General features: G+C 41.4%; 1 protein-coding gene and 1 pseudogene across 8 annotated transcripts; one reads left to right on the top strand and one right to left on the bottom strand.

The window, feature by feature from the left end:
* The first annotated feature begins 292 nt into the window (after window positions 1–292).
* LOC125526444 (uncharacterized) lies at window positions 293–5,489 on the top strand. Of its 8 annotated transcripts, none has more exons than XM_087534572.1 (9): window positions 293–709; window positions 861–975; window positions 1,595–1,658; window positions 1,779–1,872; window positions 2,280–2,397; window positions 2,679–2,904; window positions 3,571–3,653; window positions 3,812–3,874; window positions 5,074–5,489. In XM_087534572.1, the coding sequence occupies exons 1-5, from the start codon at window positions 607–609 to the stop codon at window positions 2,378–2,380; spliced, it is 477 nt and encodes a 158-aa protein (XP_087390698.1). In that variant the 5' UTR covers window positions 293–606; the 3' UTR covers window positions 2,381–2,397; window positions 2,679–2,904; window positions 3,571–3,653; window positions 3,812–3,874; window positions 5,074–5,489. The 8 variants fall into 8 exon arrangements, with proteins under 8 accessions (XP_087390698.1, XP_087390696.1, XP_087390699.1 ...); XM_087534570.1 differs by having other exon boundaries at window positions 3,812–3,891; XM_087534573.1 differs by having other exon boundaries at window positions 3,499–3,653.
* Window positions 5,490–7,601: 2,112 nt separating this feature from the next.
* Window positions 7,602–8,869, bottom strand: LOC125526443 (acyl transferase 15-like; annotated as a pseudogene).
* Between the last annotated feature and the right edge of the window lie 16,155 nt (window positions 8,870–25,024).

The raw sequence follows: 25,024 nt of genomic DNA, 5'->3' as shown, positions 1-25,024 counted from the left end.
TGGGCACAGCCGTGCAGGTCAGTTCCGCCCCTTGAAATCCCCTTGTTAGAGTCTGAAGAAAAATGAAGCAATCTCAGGCCATGTGCCCTCTCAGCCGTCGGATCGTTTTTCCGAGCGCGTTTTGGCCGTCGGATCTTCGGGTGGACCGATCCGGGCCGTCCAATCGAGCCCGCAGCGACCCTGGCCGTCCGCGTCGCCATGCCACCGCCTGGCCGTGCCACCGCGTGTAAAATCGGTGCCCCCCAAGGGCGTTTTAGTCCTTTCACTTTTGGGTATAAACTTTTATCAGCTCCCGTAGAACCCTAGCCGCCTCCTCTCCTCTCCCCTTCCCAGCCGCTCGCCCGCCCGGCCGTCTCGCTCGCCGCCGCCTCCTCTCCTCCCCCGCGCCCCGCTACTCCCACCTCGACGCCGCCTCCTCTCCCCTCTCGCGCCCCCCTCGCCCTGCCCATCCAAGCTCAGGGTCGAGGGGCGGGCCGGGTCCAGGCGCGGCGGCTCGATGGTGAGCGCGATGGATCTCGAGCTAGCTCGGGCGCGTGGACACGTTGGTGAGCGCGCCAGCGGCCGTGGCGAGCTCGAGCCCGGGATAAACCTAGCATCCTGGTCGCCATGGACGCCGGCGCTGCACCTGCGCCGCTGGTTGGTCCTCTCCGACACCGTCCGGGCCCTCCTGCACTGCATCACCCTCCTACCGCGCCTACTAGACCTACAGGTCCCTCTCCCCCCTTCTCCTCCTAAAGCTAGAGATTTCAGGTCGCTTGGGCGTGGAATAGAAAACCAGATGGATTTCTTTTGGTGTTCATGGAGAGGCAGATCTGGCTTTACTTTTGTCTTCTCATGTGTGTTGTTCTTCAATTTTGCAGGAAGTGCTCATGTATCAAATTCCAGTTGTTACTCAACCTGTAGTGGATTCCATTTGCTGAAGATATCTTCCATTGTTACCAGTGCATCCTTCTATCTGGCCTTCACGGATCAGTGGTTCAACCCTTCTCCTCCTTATTTTCACTATTCTTCTATTCTAGGTTGGATGTATACATGTATGGCCATGTGTTTTTTGTACTCTTTTCTTTTTTGTCTTGATTCTGGTAAGGGACAAAAGAATTTGTGCTTGTTTTTAGTGGGGTGTGGACATATGCCTTTTATTCTTGGCTGGACATTGGTAGGAACCCTGGTGGGTTTGTTCCTTTTTGCATGCAGGAAGGCTATGTTTTTGTACAGGAGTTGTTGATTCTTATTTCTTTACTGCTCTAGCTAGGTTCCAAGGAAGGGGCTCTTTGGAGCTATCTTATTTTGTTAGTTTGCTGTCCAGGGGAGCTTTAGATCTAGAAGCATTTTTTCTGAAGTATGCATTTGTTGTCAAGGAGAGGTATAGTCTTGAGGTCATACGATAATTAGGAGTAACTCTAGAGATGCTTTGGTGTGCCCCTTTTGATTGATGTTGTTGGATGAGTAGTCATATGATAGTTAGGAGTACCGCTGGAGATGCTTTGGTGCTTTGGTGTGCCCCTTTAGACTGGTGTTGTTGGATAAGTAGGTGGATCTGGTGAGAGATAAAGGTGATTTTTTGGATCTGATGCCTGGATGCGGTCATGTGCAGGTGCTGCTGTGTGAATTTGTGCCGCTGTGTCGAATTGGGCGGAGGCTTCCCTGTCAAGAAGAAGGTATCCTACAAACTCCACCCAATTCGACGAGCATTGAGCTGCAGCACCATCTGGTACTTGTACGGTCTGAAAAGCTTGTGCTATGTCACTGATTTCTTGGTGCGATCCATGGTGGTGCAGGTGCAGAGAAGCGTTGGGCACTTCAGTGCAGGCAAGGTGGTTGCCCATGTCCTGGAGGCTAAGATGTTGGCTTTTGTAGCAGCAGATTCCCTATGTAATACTCTATATGCTCCTAAACTATGCCAAATTGCTGATATATTGTCTTCAATCTTGGTAGAAATCTCCAGAGTCCAGAGCACCGCTACATAACCGTGTCTTTTTTGGGATAATCGGTGCAACCTACCATGGTTATTGTATGAAGTTGAGCAAAGTGTAACTAAATAAGTAAAAAGAAACTGACAAAAAAATCAAATATAAAGGGTGATCAACATGTTTTATAACTGTTGAAAGACGTGTCAGTTGATATATGAAATTCAGGACATGGTTTCAGCTTGTAGCAGCAGTGTTATTGTTGGCCTCACCAGTCGCCACACTGAACTAGCGGGGTTGTAAATGGATGCAGTGCATTACAATATGATATCCCTGTCTCGTACATAACAAGTCGGAACTCTTCTATTGCAGGTATCTATCAAGATGGGATATTCAGGTCGCTCTGCGTAGTGGGTGCCTCATCATTTACAGGAAAGTTATTAATTCTAGGAAGCGATTGCGTGCTCATGTAGGACTTGATGAAGGAGAGGTGAGTACATGAAAATATGTCCAGAGAAATTTCTCTTTATTACCTTCCTTTTCTATTTTGAGATATATTCTTCAGTTTCTTTTTAACATATATTCTTCAGTTTATTTGTACATTGATGCCCCAGATCTGGTGAGCTTGTTTCTTTTTGAGATATATTTTTCAGTTTACTTGTACTATTTATATATACCTAGATTCACTGGATTATCATGTGAAACTGATGTTTCAGTAATTTGAGATTTGTTATTTATATTTGACTGCTTCATTGTTCTCTGAAACTGCAGGTATGTCCCAAGTGAACTGGATTATTATGATGATTTCGTCGATTCATACTCCTTTTTATCCTGAAATAAATGGCTTTCACCTTTGGGCAGTTCAAGTGATGGAAGATATTGTTTCAATGATATTGAAGCTATTTAGATACTATGGCAGTTAAGGTTCATTTGAAGTCGCGGATGGATGCATGATTTATGCAGAAATGTATAAGTGCCATGTAGTGGTTAATTAGAGGTATACATTAGTGCATACAATTCTTTTATTCTCTGCTTCATGATCTGGTCAAACAGATACATTATTAGCTTAATTGGAGTATTGTTGGTTAGTGCAGTATCTATAGACTGTTAATATTGTTATTTTTGTTATTCTATGCATGTGAACACTGCCGAAAAGGGTGTCTTTGGAGATTTTCTTTCTTTCAATATTTCCAATTAAAAGGCTAAAATTAACAATTCATTTGTAATTTCAATATTCTGTGAGCCCTGCTGTATATACTGTCAGGCTACACATGTATCTCTTACTATGTCAAGCATTATCAGTTTATGCACAGATTTATCTAGCTTTGCTGTCATTTTTGTAGTGGATGTGTAGGTTTATCACAGTACCCATTTTACCATTTATGGTGTTTGACTGTATCCCGTTCGCCACCGGGCTTATCTAGATGCGTACACTTCTTGCTAGCTCCCCACTTGACAGCCCAAACTCCCCACAGTAGTCCTGCTGCTTGCATTGTGCTTGGGTTCAAAATTTTCTCCTGGAAGTTTTCGTGCAGCTATAGAATTATTTAGAGTATAGTTCCCGGACCTTATTCATGTGTTCTTTTTGTAGGTGTATGGAAGTACAAGTACGCTGTGGCTAATTTGTTCCCTCTTTTATTGTTGTTACCGTGTCCTATCTCAGGTGTTCTTCGACTAAAATCAGGCTGCTCCTGCCATGTCTACCAGTGAAATGCCTCCTTCCATGATAAAGCAGCCTACTCTTAGGTACTTGCACATGGTTGAACCATCGGTTATTCAGGATTTTTTAGTAGTGATTTGGTGCACCAATAAATAGATGTTCCTACTATCTTAGAAAGTTTTAGCACGTGACAGGGGATCAAAACTTGATTTATTGTTTGTGTGCTGCCTAATTTGTTTTGCAGGTACAGATCTTGGTGTTGATTCTGCCTCACCTTTCCAGCCGGCAGTGGTTCGGTTTGCTGCAGGTTTCCTCGGTGTTCAGGTAGCACCCCTCCCCCATTTATTTTACTTAGGTTTGATGCATTTTAGGTATTGTTTGTTGTCGAACGGATTCAGAACCGTTGTACTGGCATAACAAAAATAGATGGTGATGTATCGACACATTCCAAGTTTAGAATTACTTTATTATGTAAAACAAAGATAATCCTTGGTAGAAATATATTGTCAAATGTGTGCTGCAATTGTAATTAGAGATCGAGGTCGGATCAGTATTTTGGTTTTTGTATTAGCAATTTCTTAGTGCCTTTCTTAGTGTGTGTACAGTCCTTCATAGATGGGTGCCTGCTACTGGTTATAGTCATAGGGATGATATTTACCTTACTAAAAGGGCAATGGCTCAATACATTGTTAATTCCAGTTGTTTGGTTCAGTGCCGTACAATATGATGCAGAAAACACAATAGTGGTTTTTATTCAGAGAAAGCACTTGATAGGTAACTCTCCTACTCCTTCGTTGCCCTCCTCTCCATCCAGTCCTGCCGGAGCCCCGACGGCGGCGGCTCCCTCCATCTTCCCTTGCTCATCTTCCGTCACGTAGGCGACCTGCGCCCTCCGCTCAGGCTGCTCTCTCTCTCTCTCTCTGCATACCGGAGACAGCACGACTTGAGTCTCTTCTAATCCCTCCCCTTCTTTCTTTGGGTAACATGAGAATAGTACAGAAATCATACGAGTAGATTGCAGCCGAACCAAATACTGCTTGTGCATTAAACATGATTTATTTCACTGGGTTGTTAGCACTGTCTCCTAGATGCAATGCTCCTCTGCTTTCTTCCTATCTCACCAATGGATTCATTTGGACTAAGAAAATGTGCTCTTTTTTGAATCCGTGATGCCACTACTTTCTGCTGTGAAGTACTCTGTAGTGATTCTTACATGATTTCCATACATCAGACTGTGTCATATGTGACCTTTTGCTTTACTATGATGTTTAATTAATGTAAGATGCAATTTTTTTCGAAATATCAACGATTAGGTGATGCTTATTTAGGCCTGAAACCTTTAACTTGCCAAATTTTTATACATAGGTGACCTCTCCGACCTTTTCTACTTCTAGGGATGATGATGGTTTTGAAATTATGATCAGATACTTATTAAGTTCTATTTTTTCTTGTGCTCATGTTTCTATCCTAATCCAAGGAACTGGTTCTTTTTATTTTGTCGATCAGGTACTTCATGGCAGCGCTGTGGACAGCATCACCATAACCACATTGATGGTCCAAGCCCCAACTCACGACATCATTTTTAGTTGGGTTGTGAGCACCTCAACAACTCAACAACAAATATACTTGATGTGTAGCCGCATATACTACATCATCACCGACATCATTTCTATGACATGCTCAAAGTGATGTAATTAACCAAACCATTACTGTTATTAGTGCTTAGTTCCTCCTATATCTTTGAGAAATTCTAATGATGGAATGAATGGACTATATTTCCTTCAATCAGTGGAATATATATTGTGTAACCAGTAGTGGACTGGGTGGTGCTACCATCGTGCTTTGCTATTCATGTAACAACCTGAATCGAATATGAATCGCGTTCTACCAAGTTGGATATAATGTCACTGCATTGTAAATTAGTTATTATGTGCTGCAATTCTTCATTGCTTTTGGTATGATGTCAATCTATCAGATTTGAAGCGTAACCTACTGTGTTGGATGGTCGCTGGGTTGGATATGACCGCACCCGCCAGGGTGCCGGGTGCGGGGTGTGGCAAGCCGCACTTTCCATCTAGTTGATGAGGGTTGAAAGTAAGTGGCGTCTACGCTTTGAGCTACGGTTTTCTGTGCGGACGAGATCCAGCGATTCTACAAAATCGTTTTTTAGCATGTGTACGTTTTTTTAGGCATGTAGCCTATGTACGTGAGCTGGAGAGCTCGTTGGGCTGCACACATGGGGCTGGGCCTGTACGGCATGCTTGGGGCTGGGCTTCCTATATGTCTAAAATTCAAAAAACAATTACTCTGGTTATAGGTGTTAGTTGGGCCACGCCTGGGACTGTAGCCCCAACTGCCCTAGGCCCAGTTCTGCCTTGCTCCCGCAAGCATCCGCAACTACGAGAAAAGTATTAAGAATAAATTCTAGTCATAGCATTAAACTTTCGGATCCAATTGGTCCCTTGCAGAATAGCGCATAAACCGGAGTTTAAGCTTCTGTCACTCTCGCAACCCATCATCTAATTGCTACTCCACAATGCATTCATTTAGGCCCAAATATGGTGAAGTGTCATGCAGTCGACGTTCACGTGACACCACTAAAGGAATCACAACATACATACTATCAAAATATCGAGCACATATCAAGTTCACATGATTACTTGCAACATGGTTTCTCTCGTGACCTCAAGAACAAAAGTAACTACTCACAAATGATGCTCAAGATTAGAGGGGTATTAAATAGCATAATGGATCTGAACATATAATCTTTCACCAAAGAAACCATATAGTAATCAACTACAAGATGTAATCAACACTACTAGTCACTCAGAAGCATCAATCTATAGTTCCGTAACAAGATTGAACACAAGAAATGAACTAGGGTTTGAGATGAGATGGTGCTGTTGAAGATGTTGATGGAGATTGCCCTCCCCAAGATGGGAGAGTTGTTGGTGATGATGAGGACGATGATTTCCCCCTCCGAGAGGGAAGTTCCCGGCGGAATCGCTCCGCCGGAGGGCAAAACTGCTCCTGCCCAAGTTCCGCCTTGAGACGGCGGCGCTCCGTCCCGAAAGTCATCTCCTTATTTTTTTCTACTTCAAAATGACTTACATACCAGAAGATGAGCACCGGAGGTGGGCCTGGGTGAGCACAACCCACCAGGGCGTGCCCGGGCTCCCTGGCGCGCCCACGTGGGTTGTGCACACCTGGTGGCCCCTCTCTGGTACTTATTTGCTTCAACATTCTTCATATATTCCATAAAAATTCTTCATGAAGTTTCAGCTTGTTTTGAGTTGTGCAGTGTACGTAGCCTAACGTAGCTTTTCCAGGTCCAGATTTCCAGCTGCCGGAATTTTTCCTCTTTGTGTGTACCTTGCAAATTATGAGAGAAAAGACATTAAAATTCCTCAAAAAATCATTATTATGCATAAAAACATCATAAATAACAGTAGAAAAACATGATGTAAAATGGATGTATCAATCTACAGGTTAGATCTTTTCGATCTATGTTCCTCTTCATCGATGGCGGTTGTTGTTCTGGTGCACTGGTCTTATGGGGTCTTAGCACGACGACTTTTCGACTGTCTAGTACAATAAGATTTGCCCGGCTCCAATGAGGTAGGGGCGATGACAGTGGCGCACCTTCGACTTGCTTCAGCGATTGTAGTTGTCGCTAGATAGTCTACGAATTTGGATGTAATTTTTATTATTTGTGGTGTTTTTGCAATGCCATGATGTTTGATGAATAGATCGGAAGTTTTTTTTGAAAAAAAAGTTTAGTAGGCACGTGAATTGGCGAGACATACTCTCGCCTCTATGGGTCGCTCGCTATGGAGATAGCCATAGTAGAGTAATCACTGTGCTTCGCCAATAAAAGTTCTGTTCTTGCAAAAAGGAAGTGGAAGAATCGTTTTTATTCACGAGATTTATTCTGCGTGCCTGCGTGCCTGCGTGCATCGATCATCATTGTATGCATGGGTGCATCTGCATACGTGCTCCGATGTACGTACGGTACGGTTGCATGTATACCACCACTATATACCCGGGGCGGCCAACTCCTGAACGAAGACATCGGCGTGCTCCGGCTTGACGCACTGGGACACGACTTTGACACCGTCCTTCCCCTTGCACGGCGGACACAAAATGCAGAGGTTCACCGCCGTCTGCTCCGGCTTGCACATCGGTGGCATCACCCGCGCTGGACTCTCACGCCCGAAGTCCACCGCGTCGAACCCAATGTTCCTCCAGCTCGTCACAGCCAGCGTGTTGTACTTGGAGTAGCTCGGCGGGGGCGTCTGCTGCTGCCGCCGATGATCCCCACCACCATCGGCGCCCCCACCGCCGTTCATGAGTATGTCCTCCTTGGCAAACCTGATGAGCTTTACCAGGTCCTTGACGTCGCCGCTCGCCACCGCGCCGCTCCTCGCTTGGACCGTCTGCCCCATCAGGCAGTTGCCGTAGTAGCCGCGCTTGGCGCCCACGAGCCCTCGAATGTTGCTCGTGAAGACGAGGGGCGCGGGCGCGTAGGGGTCGGAGATGACCGCGCGGGTGCGGCACTGCCAGATAAGCGCGACAATGGCGTCGGACACCGTGCAGTCGCTGCCGCACTCTGCTTTGATGCGGTTGATCAAGCTCCATGGGACGTTGACGTCGAGGCTCGCCATTTCCTCCATTCTGATGCGCATCCCGGACCGCACTGCGGCGACCATCGGCGGCGGGAGGCGCGGGAGGGAGCTGTCCGCTTCGGATCTGGCCGGGACGACGGACGGCGCTGGCATCCCACGGGCGAGCTCGCCGACGGCCTGCGGGAACTGCGCCATCCCGGTGTCGTCGGCCGCGACGTGGTTCCACGTCACCCCGACGACGAACCCACCGCAGGCGAACTCGGTCACCTGCACCAGCAGCAAGGCGTCGCTGGGGCGGCAGTACGCGGCAGGGTAGCGGACGGCGAGGTCCCCGAAGAGCAGTGGCCACGTCGCGACTTGGTCCAGGGCACAGCTAGCACACGCTCCCACGAACGGCACGCCCTCGCCCGTGCACGAGATGTGGATCGGCTCCCCGTCGGCTCCGGCGACGAGGCGGCCGGCCATTGGGTGATAGTGCACCAGTGCCTGCGAGAGGGCCTTCCTGATGGTCTCCACGGGTCGTCGATTGGCTGGTCGAAGACGAGGAGCAGCTGGACCGGAATGGGGGCGAAGCACTTGTCGAAGGAGGAGAGGTTGATCACGCCGCCGGTCGCCATCCTCAGCTCCGACGGGGCCACGACCACCACCGGCGATGAGTTGGTCACTGCGATGCTCATTATGCTGTGATTGTTCACACTTATAATTCGAAAGATGTTGTCGTGTGTGCCTTTAAAGTTACCTAGCACAGTGACATCAATGTATTTAGCACCAAGTTAGTGCTAGATACATCCATTTAAGATACTCTCTCCTTCCATCTATATAGGGTCTAATACGTTTTTCGAGGCTAACTTTGACCAAATACTAGGGCAATAATATATGACATGCAACTTACATAAAGCACATCGTTAAATTCGTGTGTGAAAGGAGCTTTCAATGATATAATTTTCACATTGTGCATGTCATGTACTATTAATCTTGTCAATAGTCAAAGGCGGTCTTAAAAAATGCATTAGGCCCTATATAGATGAAAGGAGGGAGTACAAACTTGGGACAAGCTTTTCCGGACGGAGGGAGTAATTATAACGTAACTTTTCATTGAAATGGGCGAGATCATTTGAAATAAGAAAAAAAAGGGTTTTTCATGAGTGAAATATTGTTTTCCCAATGACTGAAAGTATTTTCTTAAATGAGTAAATTCAGTTTTTTAGAATGCGTGAGATATGTTTTTTTCAAATGAGTGAAATCTGTTTTTAAAAATGAGTGAAATTATGTTTTTTATGAAACATATTTCAATGTATTTTTCAAGTTCGTTTATTCTGGTGTGTGAAAAGATGCAAAACTTGTTATCTACAAAATGTGAAACTCATATTTGTCAACATGTTAACCTTATTTCACTCAACTTATTGAAATTTCAAGGAAATCGGTTTTTGGAACTGAGTCAAATTGGATTTTGAATATAATTGAAACACAACTTTTCATTGAAATGAGTGAAAATTATTTTTTGAAATGAGTGATATCCGTTTTATAAAATAATGAAATACATTTTCTAAAATGAGTGAAACTATGTTTTTGAGTAAAGTGAAATCAGTTAATTGAAATGAGTGAACTTGGTTTTTGGAAATCACTTCTTAAAAATGAGTGAAATCTGTTTTTCTAAATCCCTAAAATCTGTTACTTGAATTACATGATTTTTTTGAAAGGAGTGAACTATTATTTTTTAAATATGTGAAATCATTTTTTGATATGAGTGAAATCCATGTTTTGAATTGAGTCAAATTTGTTTTTTGAAATTAGTAAAATTAAAACTAGTTCAAATGTATCCATAACTGATCATATTCTAAAGATATTCTTGCTATGATTTAAAATATTTTTTTTTCCAAAAACGGGTTCTCATTCCAAAGATATACATTGTTGAAAAATTCTCAGTGAAACTAAATGGAAGTATTTTGATGGGGGGAGATAGAATATTTTAACATGCATGCAATGATGCAATGTTGTGCCTCTCTCCACACATTCTCTCTCTCTCCTGACAAAAGTTGAAAAGACATGCAGAGGCCCCACATGTATTATCTTTGTATTCCATTCACATGTTCTATACTAGAAATAGTTGCACGAATCCCTAGAGTTGCGTGGACGGTTGATTCTTCACCGCTACATACTGGAACTGGTAAATTTACTTATTCCGCTACCCATGGTGGTGGTAGGTAGGAGGTGTACTATGGTAAGTTTAGGCCCACGAAGACTAATCAAAGGTGAGTGCGTCGATAGTCCACGGTGCATTGCTTCCGTTCATCCATGCGTTAATGGGTCTTTGGCGAGTTGGGCCCCATTTAGACTTTAGTTTCTTTTGCTTCTTGCCTTGATTGTTGACTAGCCCTTTATTTTGTATTCTCCTTTGACTTGTTGACAATGGAATAATTGCTTAAAGTTTTGTTGACCATATTGGACCTTGTGGACTGATGACCCACAAGTATAGGGGTTCTATCGTAGTCCTTTCGATAAGTAAGAGTGTCGAACCCAATGAGGAGCAGAAAGAAATGATAAGCGGTTTTCAGTAAGGTATTCTCTGCAAGCACTGAAATTATAGGTAACAGATAGTTTTGTGATAAGATAATTGGTAACGAGCAACAAGTAACAAAAGTAAATAAAGTGCAGCAAGGTGGCCCAATCCTTTTTGTAGCAAAGGACAAGTCTGGACAAACTCTTATATGATGTAAAGTGCTCCCGAGGACACATGGGAATATAGTCAAGCTAGTTTTCATCACGTTCATATGGTTCGCGTTCGGTACTTTGATAATTTGGTATGTGGGTGGACCGGTGCTTGCGTAGTGCCCTTACTTGGACAAGCATCCCACTTATGATTAACCTCTATTGCAAGCATCCGCAACTACAACAAAAGTATTAAGGTAAACCTAACCATAGCATGAAACATATGGATCCAAATCAGCCCCTTAGGAAGCAACACATAAACTAGGGTTTAAGCTTCTGTCACTCTAGCAACAAATCATCTACTTATTACTTTCCAATGCCTTACTCTAGGCCCAAATAATGGTGAAGTGTCATGTAGTCGACGTTCACATAACACCACTAGAGGAGAGACAACATACATCTCATCAAAATATCGAACGAATACCAAATTCACATGACTACTAATAGCAAGACTTCTCCCATGTCCTTAGGAACAAACGTAACTACTCACAAAGCATATTCATGTTCATAATCAGAGGGGTATTAATATGCATATAGGATCCGAACATATGATCTTCCACCAAGTAAACCAACTAGCATCAACTACAAGGAGTAATTAACACTACTAGCAACCCACAGGTATCAATCCCGGACTTGGAGACAAGAATTGGATACAAGAGATGAACTAGGGTTTGAGAGGAGTTGGTCTGGTGAAGATGTTCATGGAGATTGACCCCCTCCCAGTGAGAGGATCGTTGGTGATGACGATGGCGATGATTTCCCCCTCCCAGAGGGAAGTTTGCCCGGCAGAACAGCTCCGCCGGAGCCCTAGATTGGTTCCGCCAAGGTTCCGCCTCATGGCGGTGGAGTCTCGTCCGGAAAGGTGAATTATGATTTTTCCTCATCGAAAGACTCCATATAGCAGAAGATGGGCATCGGAGGGCCACCAGGGGGCCCACGAGATAGGGGCGCGCCCCCACCCTCGTGGGCAGGGTGTGGCCCCCTGGTGAACTTCTTGCGCTCAGTATTTTTTATATATATTCTGAAAATGAATTCTGTGAAGTTTCAGGACTTTTGGAGCTGTGCAGAATAGGTCTCTAATATTTGCTCCTTTTCCAGCCCAGAATCCCAGCTGCCGGCATTCTCCCTCTTTATGTAGACCTTGTAAAATAAGAGAGAATAGGCATACGTATTGTGACATAATGTGTAATAACAACCCATAATGCAATAAATATCGATATAAAATCATGATGTAGAATGGATGTATCAACTCCCCCAAGCTTAGACCTCGCTTGTCCTCAAGCGAAAGCCGAAATCGAAAAATATGTCCACATGTTTAGAGATAGAGGTGTCGATAAAAATAAAATACGGACATGAGGGCATCATGATCATTCTTAGAACAGAAACTTTTATAATTCTCATCATATGATCTCTTATGCTAGAGTAATAATTCAATCACAATTTCAAGTATGAATCATAAACTTCATTGAAAACTAACAAACTATGATCTCAGTCATTGGAGCAATTGCAATTTATCATAACATAGGAAAGAGTCAATATAAGAGCTTTTCAGCAAGTCCATGATACTTCTCCAACGTATCTATAATTTTTGATTGCTCCATGCTATATTATCTACTGTTTTGGACATTATTGGGCTTTATATCCACTTTTATATTATTTTTGGGACTAACCTATTAACCGGAGGCCCAACCCAGAATTGTTATTTTTTTGCTTGTTTTAGGGTTTCGAAGAAAAGGAATATCAAACGGAGTCCAAACGGAATGAAACCTTCGGGGACGTGATTTTCTCATCGAATACAACTCAGGAGACTTGGACCCTACGTCAAGACACGTAACAGGAGGCCACGAGGTAGGGGGGGCGCGCCCTCCACCCTTGTGGGCCCCCTGTTGCTCCACCGACGTACTTCTTCCTCCTATATATACCCACGTACCCCCAAACGATCAGATACGGAGCCAAAACCCTAATTCCACCGCCGTAACTTTCTGTATCCACGAGATCCCATCTTGGGGTCTGTTTCGGAGCTCCGCCGGAGGGGGCATCGATCACGGAGGGCTTCTACATCAACACCATAGCCTCTCCGATGAAGTGTGAGTAGTTTACTTCAGACCTACGGGTCCATAGTTAGTAGCTAGATGGCTTCTTCTCTCTTTTTGGATCTCAATACAATGTTCCCCCCTCTCTTGTGGAGATCTATTCGATGTAATCTTCCTTTTGTGGTGTGTTTGTTGAGATCGATGAATTGTGGGTTTATGATCAAGTCTATCTATGAATAATATTTGAATCTTCTCTGAATTCTTTTATGTATGATTGATTATCTTTGCAAGTCTCTTCGAATTATCAGTTTGGTTTGGCCTACTAGATTGATCTTTCTTGCAATGGGAGAAGTGCTTAGCTTTGGGTTCAATCTTGCGGTGTCCTTTCCCGGTGACAGTAAGGGCAGCAAGGCACATATTGTATTGTTGCCATCGAGGATAACAAGAAGGGGTTTTCTTCATATTGCATGAGTCTATCCCTCTACATCATGTCATCTTGCTTAAGGCGTTATTCTATTTTTAACTTAATACTCTAGATGCATGCTGGATAGCGGTCGATGAGTGGAGTAATAGTAGTAGATGCAGGCAGGAGTCGGTCTACTTGTCTCGGACGTGATTCCTATATACATGATCATACCTAGATATTCTCATAACTATGCTCAATTCTGTCAATTGCTCAATAGTAATTTGTTCACCCACCGTAGAATACTTATGCTCTCGAGAGAATCCACTAGTGAAACCTATGGCCCTCGGGTCAATCTTTATCATATCAATCTCCTACTACTTAGTTATTTACTTTGCCTTTATTTTACTTTGCATGTTTATCATAAAAATACCAAAAATATTATCTTATCATATCTATCATATCTCACTCTCGTAAGTGGCCCTATAGGGATTGGCAACCCCTATTTGCGTTGGTTGCGAGGATTTATTTGTTTTGTGCAGGTGCGAGGGACTCGCGCGTAGCCTCCTACTGGATTGATACCTTGGTTCTCAAAAACTGAGGGAAATACTTACGCTACTTTGCTGCATCATCCCTTCCTCTTCGGGGAAAACCAACGCAGTGCTAAAAGAGGTAGCAAGAAGGATTTCTGGCGCCGTTGCCGGGGAGGTCTACGCAAAAGTCAACATACCAAGTACCCATCACATACCCTTATCTCCCGCATTACATTATTTGCCATTTGCCTCTCGTTTTCCTCTCCCCCACTTCACCATTGCCATTTTATTCGCCCTCTCTCTCTATCCTCCCTCTATTTGCCTCTTTTTGTCCGCTTGCTTTTTGCTTGCTTGTGTGTTAGTTTGCTTGCTTGTCGTTACGGCTAGTTTCTTTACCTTCTGCCTCTATGTCTGAAATTGGGGATACTATTGTCGAAAATAATTTTGATGCTCCTACTAAAGAACTCACTATCTCACATATAAAAAGATTCTATGTTGGTAGTGGTAATATTATTGGAAAAGGAGTTATTCAAGATTTCTTTACTTGTGCTGGTGCTTTACCCTCTATGGGTAGTTCTATCCTTCATAGAACTAGTAGTCTTGCGGACGCTATTGCCATGCTTATAGTTGAACTTGAAAGGCAATTCATGCACATGCATCCTTCCATACAAAGGATTTTCCTAGAATTTTCTAATATTGAGCATTCTTCTGTTAAGCGTGCCGTTACTATCTTTTTGGCTCATGAGTTTCGATTCATAATAAAAGAGGCCAAAGAAATCTTTGCGCATTATAGGGTGGACGCTTGCCGTCCTCCCATAGAGGCCATCCTCTTTGATCAAGAAGAAATAATGCGTTTTCAATCTCTAGACTATGTTGCTTTTAATGAAAATCTTAGAAAAAGGGTGCCTACCAATGTTTTAGTTGATAGAATTTTCTGAAATTAATGATGACTTGGCTATTCAAAATAATGAATTGGGATATTCTCTTGAATATAGGCTCACAAAGTTCTGTCAAAAGAATGCTTATAATGATGAATTGGTTGTGCAATATGAAGGACCGAAGGAGGAACCTATACCTCCCAAGGTTGATCTTGGAGACTTTTGTCCCAATAAATTTAGCCCTTTTGATTACTTTTGCTTGCCTCAAAGAAAACTTGCCGCTGAACGTAGAGAATATGAAATGAGTTTTAATAATCTATCTTACTATTATGGCAATACCTAGATCTATTCTTGCTTGTTATGCCTAGCTAAGGGCGTTAAACGATAGCGCTTGTTGGGAGGCAACCGAATTTTATTTTTATCACTTGCTTTTTGCTCCTGTTTAGTAATAAATAAATTATCTAGCCTCTGTTTTGGTTGTGTTTTTTGTGTTTAATTAGTGATTGTGCCAAGTAGAATCGTTGGGAAGACTTGTGGAAAGTCTTGTTGAACTTGCTGTAAAAAACAGAAACTTTAGCGCTCACGAGAACTGCTGTCATTTTTATTCGCAGAGTGATATTTAGTTAATTCTTTTTGCAGATGATTAATAGATAAATTACCCACGTCCAGCAATTTATTTTAGAATTTTTGGGGCTCCATATCTTGCGCTATATACATATTACTACAGACTGTTCTGTTTTTGACAGATTCTGTTTTTCGTGTGTTGTTTGCTTATTTTGATGAATCTATGGCTAGTAAAATAGTTTATAAACCATAGAGAAGTTGGAATACAGTAGGTATAACACCAATATAAATAAATAATTAGTTAATTACAGTACCTTGAAGTGGTCTTTTATTTTCTTTCGCTAACGGAGCTCACGAGATTTTCTACTTTAAGTTTTGTGTTGTGAAGTTTTCAAGTTTTGGGTAAAGATTTGATGGATTATGGAACAAGGAGTGGCAAAAGCCTAAGCTTGGGGATGCCCATGGCACCCCCAAGATAATCTAAGGACACATAAAAGCCAAAGCTTGGGGATGCCCCGGAAGGCATCCCCTCTTTCGTCTACTTCTATCGGTAACTTTACTTGGAGCTATATTTTTATTCGCCACATGTTATGTGTTTTGCTTGGAGCGTCTTGTATTATTTGAGTCTTTGCTTTTTAGTTTACCACAATCATCCTTGCTGTACACACCTTTTGAGAGAGCCATACATGATTTGGAATTTTTTAGAATACTGTATGTGCTTCGCTTATATCTTTTGAGTTATATAATTTTGCTCTAGTACTTCACTTATATCTTTTAGAGCACGGTGGTGGATTTGTTTTAGAGAAACTATTGATCTCTCATGCTTCACTTAGATTATTTTGAGAATATTAATAGCATGGTAATTTGCTTAAAATCCTAATATGCTTGGTATGCAAGATTAATAATAAAACTTTCTTATGAGTGTGTTGAATACTATGATAAGTTTGATACTTGATAATTGTTTTGAGATATGGAGATGGTGATATTAAAGTCATGCTAGTTGAGTAGTTGTGAATTTGAGAAATACTTGTGTTGAAGTTTGTGATTCCCGTAGCATGCACGTATGGTGAACCATTATGTGATGAAGTCGGAGCATGATTTATTTATTGATTGTCTTCCTTATGAGTGGCGGTCGGGGACGAGCGATGGTCTTTTCCTACCAATCTACCCCCCTAGGAGCATGCATGTAATACTTTGCTTTGATAACTTGTAGATTTTTGCAATAAGTATATGAGTTCTTTATGACTAATGTTGAGTCCATGGATTATACGCACTCTCACCCTTCCACCTTTGCTAGCCTCTCTAATACCGCGCACCTTTCGCCGGTATCATACACCCACCATATACCTTCCTCAAAACAGCCACCATACCTACCTATTATGGCATTTCCATAGCCATTCCGAGATATATTGCCATGCAACTTTCCACCGTTCTGTTTATGACACACTCCATCATTGTCATATTGCTTAGCATGATCATGTAGTTGACATAGTATTTGTGGCAAAGCCACCATTCATAATTCTTTCATACATGTCACTCATGCATCATTGCATATCCCGGCACATCGCCGGAGGCATTCATATAGAGTCATATTTTGTTCTAAGTATCGAGTTGTAAGAAAAATAAAAGTGTGATGATCATCATTATTAGAGCATTGTCCCAGTGAGGAAAGGATGATGGAGACTATGATTCCCCCACAAGTCGGGATGAGACTCCGGACGAAAAATAAATAAAAGAGGCCAAAGAAGCCCAAATAAAAAAAGAGAAAGAAAAGAGGCCATAAAAAAGAGAAAAGGCCCAAATAAAAAAAATAAAAAAATGAGAGAAAAAGAGAGAAGGGACAATGTTACTATCCTTTTACCACACTTGTGCTGCAAAGTAGCACCATGATCTTCATAGTAGAGAGTTTCTCATGTTATCACTTTCATATACTAGTGGTAATTTTTCATTAGAGAACTTGGCTTGTATATTCCAATGATGGGCTTCCTCAAATTGGCCTAGGTCTTCATGAGCTAGCAAGTTGGATGCACACCCACTTAGTTTCTTTTTGAGGTTTCATATACTTATAGCTCTAGTGCATCCGTTGCATGGCAATCCCTACTCACTCACATTGATATCTATTGATGGGCATCTCCATAGCCCGTTGATACGCCTAGTTGATGTGAGACTATCTTCTCCCTTTTTGTCTTCTCCACAACCACCACTCTATTCCACCTATAGTGCTATATACATGGCTCACGCTCATGTATTGCGTGAAAATTGAAAAAGTTTTGAGAATGTCAAAAGTATGAAACAATTGATTGGCTTGTCATCGGGGTTGTGCATGATTTAAATATTTTGTGTGGTGAAGATAGAGCATAGCCAGACTATATGATTTTGTAGGGATAACTTTCTTTAGCCATGTTATTTTGAGAAGACATAATTGCTTTGTTAGTATGCTTGAAGTATTATTATTTTCTATGTCAATATGAACTTTTGTGATCTTTTGGATCTGAATATTCATACCACAATTAAGAAGGATTACATTAAAATTATGCCAAGTAGCACTCCGCATCAAAAATTCTGTTTTTATCATTTACCTACTCGAGGACGAGCAGGAATTAAGCTTGGGGATGCTTGATATGTCTCCAACGTATCTATAATTTTTGATTGCTCCATGCTATATTATCTACTATTTTGGACATTATTGGGCTTTATTATCCACTTTTATATTATTTTTGGGACTAACCTATTAACTGGAGGCCCAGCCCACAATTGCTGTTTTTTTGCCTGTTTTAGGGTTTCGAAGAAAAGGAATATCAAACGGAGTCCAAACAGAATGAAACCTTTGGGAACGTGATTTTCTCTTCGAATACAACTCATGAGACTTGGACCCTACGTCAAGACACGTAACAGGAGGCCACGAGGTAGGGGGGCGCGCCTACCCCCCCCAGGCGCGCCCTCCACCCTCGTGGGCCCCCTGTTGCTCCACCGGCGTACTTCTTCCTCCTATATATACCCACGTACCCCCAAACGATCAGATGCGGAGCCAAAACCCTAATTCCACCACCGTAGCTTTCTTTATCCACGAGATCCCATCTTGGGGCCTGTTCCGGAGCTCCGCCAGAGGGGGTATCGATCACGGAGGGCTTCTACATCAACACCATAGCCTCTCCGATGAAGTGTGAGTAGTTTACTTCAGACCTACGGGTCCATAGTTAGTAGCTAGATGGCTTCTTCTCTCTTTTTGGATCTCAATACAATGTTCTCCCCCTCTCTTGTGGAGATCTAATCGATGTAATCTTCCTTTTGCGGTGTGTTTGTTGAGACCGATGAATTGTGGGTTTATGAGCAAGTCTATCTATGAATAATATTTGAATCTTCTCTGAATTCTTTTATGTATGATTGGTTATCTTTGCAAGTCTCTTCGAATTATCAGTTTGGTTTGGCCTACTAGATTGATCTTTCTTGCAATGGGAGAAGTGCTTAGCTTTGGGTTCAATCTTGCGGTTTCCTTTCCCAGTGATAGTAAGGGCAGCAAGGCACGTATTGTATTGTTGCCATCGAGGATAACAAGATGGGGTTTTCTTCATATTGCATGAGTCCATCCCTCTATATCATGTCATCTTGCTTAAGGCATTACTTTGTTTTTAACTTAATACTCTAGATGCATGCTAGATAGCGGTCGATGAGTGGAGTAATAGTAGTAGATGCAGGCAGGAGTCGGTCTACTTGTCTCGGACGTGATTCCTATATACATGATCATACCTAGATATTCTCATAACTATGCTCAATTCTGTCAATTGCTCAACAGTAATTTGTTCACCCACCGTAGAATACTTATGCTCTCGAGAGAAGCCACTAGTGAAACCTATGGCCCTCGGGTCAATCTTTATCATATCAATCTCCTACTACTTAGTTATTTACTTTGCTATTTACTTTGCCTTTATTTTACTTTGCATCTTTATCATAAAAATACCAAAAATATTATCTTATCATATCTATCAGATCTCACTCTCGTAAGTGGCCCTATAGGGATTGACAACCCCCATTTGCGTTGGTTGTGAGGATTTATTTGTTTTGTGCAGGTGCGAGGGACTCGCGCGTAGCCTCCTACTAGATTGATACCTTGGTTCTCAAAAACTAAGGGAAATACTTACGCTACTTTGCTGCATCATCCCTTCCTCTTCGGGGAAAACCAACGCAGTGCTAAAAGAGATAGTAGTCACATACTCAACTATCATATAGTCTTTCACAATTGCTAACTCTCACGCGGTACTTATGGGTATGGAGTTTTAATCGGACACAAAGAAAGATAAGGGCTTATAGTTTTGCCTCCCAACGTTTTACCTCCAGGGTAATGTCAACAATAATAGTTCATGAAAACTCACATCCAATTAGCCATATATACCAGGATCTTTCCAACATATTGTGCTTGCCAAAGGATAAAATGCAAAAAGGAAAGGTGAAGATCACCATGACTCTTATGTAAGGTAGGAGATAAAAGTAAAAGATAGGCCCTTCGCAGAGGGAAGCGGAGGTTGTCATGCGCTTTTATGGTTGGATGCACAAAATCTTAATGCGAAAGAACGTCACTTTATATTGCCACTTGTGATATGGACCTTTATTATGCAGTCCGTCGCTTTTATTTCTTCCATATCACACGATCATATAAAGCTTATTTTCTCCCACACTAATAAGTCATACATATTTAGAGAGCATTTTTATTGCTTGCACCGATGACAACTTACTTGGAGGATCTTACTCAATCCATAGGTAGGTATGGTGGACTCTCATGGCAAAACTGGGTTTAGGGATATTTGGAAGCACAAGTAGTATCTCTACTTAGTGCAAAGAATTTGGCTAGCATGAGGGGGAAAGGCAAGCTCAACATGTTGGAGGATCCATGACAATATAATTTATCTCAGATGTAAGAAAACATAACCCATTACGTTGTCTTCCTTGTCCAACGTCAACCCTTTAGCATGTCATATTTTAATCAGTGCTCACAATCATAAAAGATGTCCAAGATAGTATATTTATATGTGAAGACCTCTCTTTCTTTATTACTTCCTATTAATTGCAACGATGACCAAAACTATGTTTGTCAACTCTCAACAACTTTTATTCATCATACTTTTTATATGTGAGCTCATCACTCTCCATAAGATCCATATGATCTCTTTGTTTCTTTTTATTCTTTTTCTCTTTTCTTTTATTCACTCAAGATCATGGCAAAATAATCAAGACCTTGACTCAACACTAATCTTTATTATATATAGCTCACGGACTCGATTACATAGAAGGATCATAAAGCAAAACTCAAAACTAGATCATGCTAAGAACTTTTATTCTACTAGATCAAAATATTACCAAAAGAATCGAACTAAGAAAAACAGTAAAGGTAAAAGTGATGGTGATACGATACCGGGGCACTCCCCCAAGCTTGGCAGTTGCCAAGGGGAGTTCCCATACCCATGTGATTATATCCTTTTGCCGGTGAAGAAGTTGTTGGTGATGATGGATAGTCGCACATCGAGCGTAGGAGATCTTCCAACTTGCGGATAATGCCCTTGAGTGCAATGATATGCTCCTTCAACAAAACATTTTCACGTGTGAGATACTTATTTTGTATACGAGCTAACTCAATCATCTTGAAAGCTTCGATCTCAGTTGGGGTAAGATTGTGATCAAGTTGAAGGATGTCTTCTGTTGTCGGCACTTGGTCCTCCGTGGCCTTCTTGATCCCTTCATCCTTGTTGATCTCCATGGGTTCTTCTCTCTTCAGTTCTATCTTCATTAGCCAAGCATCGTTGCCCTCATGGTTGGAGGAGGAGGGAGACAACATAATGCCTGGCCTTGACAACCCTGACAGAAAGCAACTCGAAACAAAGACAAGAGATATTTGCGTGATACGGGAGTCAAAACGGAGTCCGGAGAGCACACGAGGTGCCCACGAGGCATGGGGGTGCGCCCAGGGGGGTAGGGCGCGCCCTCCACCCTCGTGGGGCCCTCGTGTCCTTCCCAGACTGCTTCTTATTTTCCTATTTTTCTAAATATTCCAAAATGGAAGAAAATTGCCATTAGAACTGTTTTGGAGTCTGTTTACTTACCGTACCACATACCTATTTCTTTTCGGAGTCTGAAACGTTCTGGAAAGTGTCCCTTATATATTCCTCCGGGGTTACGGTTTTAATAACATTGGTTTCAACATTTATAGGATTACCTGAGATATAATGTTTAATTCTTTGACCGTTCACCACCTTCGGATTTGTGCCTTCGAAGTTGTTGATTTTTATGGCACCGGAACGATAGACCTCCTCGATAACGTAAGGACCTTCCCATTTAGAGAGAAGTTTCCCTACAAAAAATCTTAAACGAGAGTTGTATAATAATACATAATCACCTACATTAAACTCATGCTTTTGTATTCTTTTGTCATGCCATCTTTTAACTTTTTATTTAAATAATTTGGCATTCTCATAGGCTTGGGTTCTCCATTCATCAAGTGAGCTAATGTCAAATAACCTCTTGTCACCGGCAAGTTTGAAATCATAGTTAAGCTCTTTAATAGCCCAATAAGCCTTATGTTCTAGTTCGAGAGGTAAGTGACATGCTTTTCCATAGACCATTTTATATGGAGACATACCCATAGGATTTTTATATGCAGTTCTATAAGCCCATAATGCATCATCAAGTTTCTTGGACCAATTCTTTCTAGATCTATTAACAGTCTTTTGCAAAATTAATTTGAGTTCTCTATTGCTCAATTCTACTTGACCACTAGACTTTGGGTGATAAGGAGATGCAATTCTATGATTAACATCATATTTAGCCAGCATTTTACGGAAAGCACCATGAATAAATTGTGAACCACCATCAGTCATTAAATATCTAGGGACTCCAAACCTCGGAAAAATAACTTCTTTAAGCATCTTAATAGAGGTGTTGTGATCAGCACTACTAGTTGGAATAGCTTCTACCCACTTAGTAATGTAATCAACAGAAACTAAAATATGTGTATATCCATTAGAGGAAGGAAACGACCCCATATAATCAAAGCCCCAAACACCAAATGGTTCAATAACAAGTGAATAATTCATAGGCATTTCTTGACGTCTACTAATATTACCAATTCTTTGACATTCATCACAAGATACAACAAACTTACGGGCATCCTTGAAGAGAGTAGGCCAATAAAAAACCAGATTGCAATACCTTATGTGCAGTTCTGTCTCCAGCGTGGTGTCCTCCATAAGCTTCGGAGTGACACTTGCGTAGGATCTGTTCCTGTTCATGCTCAGGTACACAACGTCTAATAACACCATCTACTCCTTCTTTATAAAGATGTGGGTCATCCCAGAAGTAATGTCATAAATCATAGAAAAACTTTTTCTTTTGCTGGTATGTGAAACTAGGTGGTATAAATTTAGCAACAATGTAATTAGCGTAATCAGCATACCATGGAGCAGTATGAGAAGCATTTATAAAATTTAATTGTTCATCAGGAAAGCTATCATCAATAGGTAGTGGGTCATCAAGAACATTCTCTAACCTAGACAGGTTATCTGCAACGGGGTTCTCAGCTCCCTTTCTATCAATAATATGCAAATCAAATTCTTGCAGCAAGAGAACCCATCTAATAAGTCTAGGTTTAGCATCTTTCTTTTCCATAAGATATTTAATAGCATCATGATCAATGTGAATAGTTACTTTATAATCAACAATATAAGTTCTGAACTTATCACAAGCAAATACAACTGCTAAGAATTCTTTTTCAGTAGTAGCATAATTTCTCTGGGCATTGTCTAGAGTTTTACTAGCATATTGAATAACATTTAATTTCTTATCAACTCTTTGCCCTAGAACAACACCTACAACATAATCACTAGCATCACACATAATTTCAAAAGGTAAATTCCAATCAGGTGGTTGAACAATAGGTGCAGAGATCAATGCTTTCTTAAGTATTTCAAATGCTTCTACGCATTCATCATAAAAAACAAATGGTATATCTTTTTGTAATAAATTAGTTAAAGGCCGAGTAATTTTGGAGAAGTCCTTAATGAACCTCCTATAAAAACCGGCATGACCAAGGAAACTTCTTATACCTTTGATGTCCTTGGGACATGGCATCTTTTCAATAGCATCAACCTTGGCTTTATCAACTTCAGTACCTCTTTCAGAAACTTTATGCCCCAAGACAATACCTTCATTAACCATATAGTGGCACTTTTCCCAATTCAAGACAAGATTAGTTTCTTCACATCTCTGCAAAACTCGATCAAGGTTGCTTAGGAAATCATCAAAAGAGGATCCATAGACGGAGAAATCGTCCACGAAAACCTCATAAATCTTTTCACAAAAGTCAGAGAATATAGCCATCATGCATCTTTGAAAGGTAGCAGGTGCATTACATAAACCAAAAGGCATACGCCTATAAGCAAAAGTACCGAACGGGCAAGTAAAAGTGGTCTTAGATTGATCATCAGCTGACACAGGTATTTGAGAGAAACCAGAATAACCATCTAGAAAGCAAAAATGTGTATGTTTGGATAATCTTTCTAGCATTTGATCAATAAAAGGTAAGGGGTAATGATCCTTTTTAATAGCCTTATTTACTTTGCGGAAATCAATTACCATCCTATAACTTGTAATAATTCTTTGCGGAATCAATTCATCTTTATCATTAGGAATGACAGTAATACCTCCCTTTTTAGGGACACAATGGAAAGGACTTACCCACTGACTATCAGCAACGGGATAAATTATACCTGCCTCAAGGATCTTTAGTATTTCCTTTCTTACCACTTCTTTCATCTTAGGATTCAGCCATCGTTGGTGATCACAAACTGGTTTGGCATCTTTCTCCAAATTTATTTTGTGTTGACATAGTGTGGGACTAATGCCCTTAAGATCATCGAGAGTATATCCAATAGCAGCACGGTGCTTCTTCAGAGTTTTTAATAATCTTTCTTCTTCATGCTCTGAAAGGTTAGCACTAATAATAACATGATATATCTTTTTCTCATCAAGATAAGCATATTTAAGAGTATCAGGTAACGGTTTGAGCTCAAACACGGGATCACCCTTGGGTAGAGGAGGATCCCCTAGGATTTCAACAGGTAAATTGTGTTTCAGGATGGGTTCCTGTTTAAAGAATACTTCATCTATTTCCCTTCTTTCATTCATAAACATATCATTTTCATGGTCTAGCAAATATTGTTCTAAAGGATCACTAGGAGGCACGACAATAGAAGCAAGACCAATAATTTCATCTTTACTAGGCAATTCCTCTTCATGGTGTTGTCTACGAAATTTAGAGAAATTAAATTCATGAGACATATCACCTAAACCAATAGTAACAACATCCTTTTCGCAATCTATCTTAGCATTAACTGTGTTCAAAAAGGGCCTACCAAATATAATGGGACAAAAGCTATCTTGTGGGGAACCAAGAACAAGAAAATCAGCAGGATATTTAGTTTTCCCACACAAGACTTCAACATCTCTAAAAATCCCAATTGGTGAAATAGTATCTCTATTGGCAAGTTTAATTGTGACATCAATATCTTCTTTCTCTGCAGGTGCAATATCATGCATAATTTCTTTGTATAAGTCATGAGGTATAGCACCAGCACTGGCACCCATATCACATAAGCCATGATAACAATGATCTCCTATTTTAACATAAATAACAGGCATGCCTACCACGGGTCTATGTTTATCTTTA

This window comes from Triticum urartu, chromosome 7A (assembly GCF_056163025.1).
Source record: "Triticum urartu cultivar PI428250 chromosome 7A, HENAU_Tu73, whole genome shotgun sequence".
Taxonomy (NCBI): Eukaryota; Viridiplantae; Streptophyta; class Magnoliopsida; order Poales; family Poaceae; genus Triticum; species Triticum urartu.
This window is presented reverse-complemented; position numbering and strand designations above follow the sequence as displayed.